Source organism: Geospiza fortis, unplaced genomic scaffold (assembly GCF_000277835.1).
Source record: "Geospiza fortis unplaced genomic scaffold, GeoFor_1.0 scaffold154, whole genome shotgun sequence".
Classification (NCBI taxonomy): domain Eukaryota; kingdom Metazoa; phylum Chordata; class Aves; order Passeriformes; family Thraupidae; genus Geospiza; species Geospiza fortis.
In genome coordinates, this window is record NW_005054397.1 from 1,399,756 (window position 1) to 1,406,454 (window position 6,699).

At 42.4% G+C, this 6,699-nt stretch overlaps 1 protein-coding gene across 2 annotated transcripts in view; it reads left to right on the forward strand.

Moving 5' to 3' along the window:
• LOC102036548 (serpin B12) overlaps positions 1-2,824 on the forward strand; it is a 9,922-nt gene extending 7,098 nt beyond the window's left edge. The window contains exons 4-8 of one of the 2 annotated variants that reach the window (XM_005425827.1): positions 65-196; positions 927-1,044; positions 1,559-1,701; positions 1,902-2,072; positions 2,196-2,824. In XM_005425827.1, the coding sequence (XP_005425884.1) occupies positions 65-196; positions 927-1,044; positions 1,559-1,701; positions 1,902-2,072; positions 2,196-2,600 (969 nt within the window). In that variant the 3' untranslated portion in view covers positions 2,601-2,824. Of the gene's footprint in view, positions 1-58; positions 197-926; positions 1,045-1,558; positions 1,702-1,901; positions 2,073-2,195 lie in introns of both variants that reach the window. The other variant, XM_031060981.1, reaches the window with a different exon arrangement.
• Positions 2,825-6,699: the final 3,875 nt, after the last annotated feature.

Below are 6,699 nucleotides of genomic sequence, written 5' to 3' on the forward strand. Positions count from 1 at the left end.
CAACCAAAGCTGTACAGAGGAATCATTTTAATTGTTCTGTTTGTTGTGTTTGTGTTAGTCCCAGTGTAACAAGGAGGGGAACCTTAACCATAAAGTGTTCCAGGAGCTGCTTTTGCAACTACAAAACCTTGGTGAAAAATATGTTTTAACCTTGGCCAACAATCTCTTTATACAACAAGGATTTGAGCTCCAGCAGGTAAGTCACCTGCTAATTGCTGTGGCCATGACCTCAAGCTTCCCTGGAACTGTGAGCCTCACCGTTCCCCTCTTGTGTGTGTTTTGGAGCACATGATGTGCTACATGGAGCTATAGCTCTTGAGGCTGTCAACTTTCCATGCTTTTATTAAAAAAACACAAGAAGCAAAAAAACCCAAACAGAAATAAACCATCCTGTGGATATCAAAGGCTATAAAGCAAAAATAAAGCAGGGATCTGTTCATTTTTGGCACATTTTTCATATGTGTGCACTCAGCCAGAGGAGAACCTACAGCCAAAACCTGCTTATTCAAGCTGTCTGTAAACTACCTACTTCAGGTCTTGCAAGTGGGACAGCTGAGGCAGCAGTAAGCTTGGAGAGGGTTTATCTCCAGGAAGGTTGTACAGATTCATGCACAGGACTGCTCTGCTGAACTTCTTGCTCCTTTCCTACTGAGTGACTGAGTGGTCTTGAGACTACTTAGTATGGCTAACTTGTTAGTCACATCTTTGCTTTTCTGTCAACTATTTTGATACTTACACAGTTCTCCATGACAAGACTAACTCTTCTGGTTTTCTTTTTACTTAACATTTCCAAAATGAAATTTTGCCCTACAGATTCAACAGGTCCCTCACCATTTCTAAAATACTATCAAGAGATTGGTTTCTTTCAAAAGGCAGTAAGTGCTTAATAGATTTGACCAATTCATAATCTATATTTTGCTTTACAGCAATTTCTAACATGTAGCAAGGAACTGTATGGAGCAGTGCTGCAAACAGTGGACTTTCATGGTGCTGTTGAAGCTGCCAGAAGAAAAATTAATGCTTGGGTTGAAAGTGAGACACAAGGTAAAACAAAGCAAAACTATAGCCATTATATCCCTGCCTTCCTACATGGGTTCAACAAATGAAATTCTAGGGTAGGAAAAGCAAAGAACTGTTCACATTTCTGCTGTTTAAGAGTAGTTTGTCTGCTCTTGAAATATTAGACTAAGTTACTGGCTAAATTATTTATGAGTTAAAGATATGTTTGCTGTAAAATATTTTTTATTCCCATCCTTATGCCTGGCCTGATAATTGCAGTAATAACTATAAGTCTTGACCAGACAAACTGCTCCTGCAAACAGCCATAAATGCAGATTCGGAACACCAGGGGAAAATCTGGTGACCCCCCCTCCTCCCTGGTGGTTACAGGGCAGAGGAATCTACCATTTGTTTACCTACATTGTTTTGTCCTTTGAATAAACCGAGAACTGTGTTTCTAAGTTTTTCCAAAACTAAGTTCACAGATCAATAATAGAGTCTCAGTCCAGAGCCCTAATGACAGCTAACAAATACTTCTGCGTTTCAAAATTTTCTTTAGGTAAAATCAGGGAACTCTTTGCACCTGGTGTGATTGATGGACGTGCATTGCTGGTGCTTGTGAATGTAATCTACTTTAAAGCATCCTGGGAACACAAGTTTGAGGAGGAAAAAACAGTTCAGAGGGATTTTAAACTGACTCAGGTACACCTGCATTCTGTAAATCTCAACACTATTCACCTCAGCTACTGTGAGCATTGCAGCAAGCATAACAATGTCCAGGGCTGAGCTGCCCTGTGTGTAAGCTGTGGGTGTGTTGGGAACTTAAGTTGCCTCCCCTGTTGGGTTGAGGTGTTGGTAGGAGCTGTATTGCCTAACTGACTGTGTAATTTTCTTTTCAATAGAACAGAAAGAAACCTGTGCAGATGATGTATCAGAAAGGCAAATTTAAACTGGGCTACATTGAGGAGGTGGGTGCTCAGATCCTTGAACTCCCTTATGCTCAGAAGTCACTGAGCATGATCATCCTGCTGCCAGGGGATGTGGCTGATGGATCTGTCAGTGGGCTGGAGCAGGTAAGGCAGCACATGTCACAAACCAGGGCTGGAAGCCAGTTGTCTGAATTAACACTGGGCAAAGATCTTGATTTTTCAAAGCTTCCCACCTATTTGAATCTTCTTTTTCCCACCATCTTATAGATTGAAAGCACAATCACCTATGAAAATTTAATGCTGTGGGCCTCCTCAGAGACCATGTTTGAGACAACAGTGGAGGTTTACCTGCCCCGATTCAAGCTGGAAGGCGCCTTTAACCTCAACCAGGTTTTACAGGAGATGGGGATGACCGACATCTTCACTGAATCAAAAGTTGACCTTTCTGCAATGACATTTGCAAAGTCTCTGGTACTGTCAAACATTGTCCACAAGGCCTACGTGGAGGTCAATGAGGAAGGCACCGTGGCGGCGGCTGGCACAGGAGCTTCCATTGTCAGGAGGTCTCTGCCTCTCACAGAGGTGTTCATGGCTAATCACCCTTTCTTATTCTTTATTAGACACAATCCTACCAATACTATAATTTTGTTTGGCAAACTCTGTTCACCTTAAAATCAGGGCCGTTTTCTAACACTGTGAGGATGTTAAAAGCAGAAATTGTATTTTTCTCCCAAATGCTTTCTTAATCCTTTGATGGCTAGTTTGTACTTCAAAATAATCACTGCAGCCAGTTTTGTTTAGAACCTATGAATCAAATGGTCTGCTGCTAGGCTCCTTGAATTGTAAATATTGATCTGAATCCAGAATATGAGTAAATTTTACCTTAAGCTCACTGGATACGAATAACACTTTGTTTCCTTGATGCGCACATGGGCTCATGGTGACAATAGGGTTGAGGTGGGAAGGGACCTCTGGAGGTCACCTGGTCCACCTGCCCTGCACGAGCAGGGCCATCCACAGCTGGCTGCCCAAGACCAAGTCCAGATTCATTTTGGATATCTCCAAAGATGGAGACTCCACCACCTGTCTGGACAACCTCTCCTGTGTCTATATTAAGTTCTCAAATAACTCCAAAGAGAATTTTATATGCATGGTGTCTGCAGGAACAGGATACAAACCCATGTATTTCTAAAGATGGTTAATTATTTACATAGTATAGAAGGCTGTCTTTTATCTGGGGATAAATAGAACTATTTATCCCAAGGTTTCAAAGAATAGGAAAAAAAAATGGTCTAAAGCATCCCACTGAAGTTACCAATGTGGAACACTGTAGCAATGAATTTCCAAGTAACGTGTTTTACTTTTCCCATGTTGCTGACTGGTGAATTTAGAAGTTCTGAGATGAAAATCCGAGAGACAGAGCTCTGTCCATGTTTTGAAGAATGAGGAAAGGTTTTTCAAAGTGCAGAATAAGTCATGGAAATCACAGTTAAACATTATCTGGGAATGCTTGTGGGGAAAAAATTAGGCTTCTTTCCAGCTGATAGGGAGACATTACTGATAACTTCCTGGTTTAACATAAGTGATGTCTTCCTCAGAGGGAGGAGGTTTAACAAATTAACATTTGTAATGTGCATTTAAAATTTATATATAATGGAGAATCAGTGAATAACATGTTTAATGCACAGAGTTATATATGGCTTCAGAAAGGAGAAGACACACTAAAAAATGATGTATCTCTCCTAAATAGAATATATGCTGGCTTTAAACTTGTACATCCAAAAAGCCATCTGAAAATTCCTTCATCCAAAATTTGTAGGCATTTTGTTTTCTCCTTTTGTCAATTTTCTAGCAGTTAGCATTTTCCTTTGCTTGCTCTGATCTATCTTGATGTGAGCAATTAGATGCTCGCCCATGTTGAAATTCAGGAGCAAGGTAAGATGGGGTGTAAATTCCTGGAGAACATCTAGTGAATGGATTCAAAGCAGACCTTGAGAAAGCTGTTCAAATAGGGCTCCTGAAAAACGCCATTACAATGACTCCTCTTTTTTTTTTTTTTTTTTTCCTTTCTTTCTGATTTTTTAATTCAAAATAATATCTAACTTCTGTTGTGGAGAAATTAATGTGGCTCAGGAAGTGAAGGGCCTGTATCCCATATCCTTGCTGGAATTCAGGCCTGCAGCTCTCAAGAGAATGTACCACGTGCTCTCAGGCACTAGGCTTTAGCACAGGCTGCAGGGCAAAACAGCCCACCTTCGTTTTGAAGTCCTTACATGAAGGAGTGCAGCTTAAAGGCACAAGAAGAGAATTCCAGGACTGATAATTTTGCAGTTCAATAACTGTATTATAGATGAGTTCTGTTTTCCAGGGTCTGGTGCCATTCCTGTTTTAGTCCAGTAACAGAGGAAAAAATTATCTGTATGTGGGTGTCTATCCTAACTAGAATGCTATGGAAGAATTTTTGTCTATATTTTTCTGATAGTATGAATTTTTCTTCAGTTTCTTAATATCTGCCTAGAAAAGAACATAGTGAATGAAGTAGGTCAGCTGTGAGCTTCCTCTCAGCTCTTCAGAGAGTGCTGCTGTGCAGCTTTTTCATCTGAATCCTCAGGCATGAAATTAGATATTCTTAGTTATGGGATGGCAAGTCACAGCTTTTGTGTAAGAGCACTGCCACCTACACATCTCCAAGGCTATTTTGCAATCCTCCCTCACTTGAGTGCTGCAGTTTGGAAACAGTGTCCAGCTTTTCCACACACTTACTGACAGTTTCAAACATGCGGGAAAAGCACCCCCAAAGGACCTTTCTCACCAATCCTGATGGATGCCTTATTTTCTTGTGCACTGCCTCACAAGGCAGGTAGCTTTTGGCACAACCTCACAGCACCAGCTGCTGCTCTGCCTTCACTCACACCCTGACGGCTCCTTTTCCAAGAGACCCCCATTGCAGCCCACTCTACTGCTTCTCACTTCTCTCCCCTGCAATCTGTCAGCACGAAGCTCTCCCACAAGTGGGCCAACAATGACCAGTCCTGCCTTTTCCACAGCCCTCAGCTTGCCCAGTGAGGAATCATCTCACTAAATTGTAGTGAGATGACCACTGTGGGGAAAGGCTTTCTCAAACTAGAGTTTCATTACAGGCAAAGTCCCCTCAGCCATATTTTCAGATTATATTCATGTAATCATTGCATGTTATCTAGTGGGGACTTGGCTGCATTTTGCTCAATGGGTTCAGCTGCTGGTCTTCTGTAAGAAATATGATATTCTGCCCAGAGCAGCACTGAGCACGGCGCCTGCTGACCTAAAATATAGGCATTGCTCAGCCCACAGCCACCCTCCACAGACACCAGGAGGAAACACTGGAAAAACTGACTGCTGCTTGTGATGCAGAGCAGCCTTCAGGGTTGAAGGATGAGTGATTTGGCACCGTGGAGCCATTTCCTTGCTCATGAATGGTGATATATATGAAGGATCCTGGAAGTCATGCCCAGGGGCCTTTGGCGTATCTCCTGTATCCCAGACAGGGATACAAGAGATTTATTTGCTTGTTGGTTTGCTTGGTGCAAACCTTCCAGATGCGCAGACTGACAATGACTGTGGAGTTCAACAAAAGCCTTAGGAGGCCAACATACATTTGAAGCCATAACAATCAATGCCTCAAGCTCCCCACACTGTTCTGCTTAAACATGTGGGCTAGGCCTAGGGTACAGGAAATCAGATCCATAGCTGGAGTACAGCAGCAAACATCCAGAACTGAGAACCTCAGCTATGCTCCCATACCAGTGTTTAACTTCCTGTGATGTTGTGGGAAACATCCACATCCAGTATGATGTACTTCAATGAACGACAGTGTCTGAAGCTTGGTCAGTGCTTCTAAACCATGTAGCAGTTCTTGCAAAAAATCCAGGATGTTGACTGCATGACTGTGTTTACACAGAGTACAGCCTTTAGAAAAAAAATTGAGGAGATTAAAGTGACTGTGGAGCTAGCTGGAGCCCATAGGGGAAGAGTTTTCTTTGTGGAAGTTAATGAAGAAGGAATTGAGGCAGCTGCTGCTACAGGGGTGACCAAAAGAATGCTTTGCGTCCATAATTCCTTATGAGCTCAGCTATATTTCATCTGTTCCTCTTGTTGACCAAACACAATCCAAGCAAGAACATTCTCTACTTTGGGTGATGTTGTTTCCCCTAAGGGTAGAGCAGGTTCTGCTTCTTTCTGCACAAAGAGAGCACAATACTGTGGTAGAAAGGAGTAAGGCATAAATAACATGTTGCTATCAAGTGCCACTGACATTTCCTAATATCTATATTCTTGAACCCAAGAAAAAATACCACATTGCTTCAGCAAGACAACTGGAAAAATTATAATGGGCCTTTCCTGTTTAGAGCTCTTCTCAAACCAGTGAACACACTTAACAGAGCTTATTTAATTCTTATTTAATTATAATTTCACTCTTAGCCATGAAAACTCCCATTGCAGTGGGGTTGTCTAAAGAGTTGGATGATGCGCCATGTAAATCAGAAGTCCAGCATGATGCCTTCCCTCCTCAGCCACACAACAAGGCTGATGGTGGGGCCACACTCCAGAAGGTGTCACAGGCCTCTGTCCCCAGCCACCAGGTCCCAAGTCAGAGACAGCTCAGTGCTGAATCCCCCACTTTCCTGCCACATGTCTCCAGTAACCCCATCTCAAGTGCCTAAACACCACCATGAGGGAAGGCTCTTGGCTGCCATGAAGGCAGTGAAACCCACAGGTCACGTTCATGTCCTGA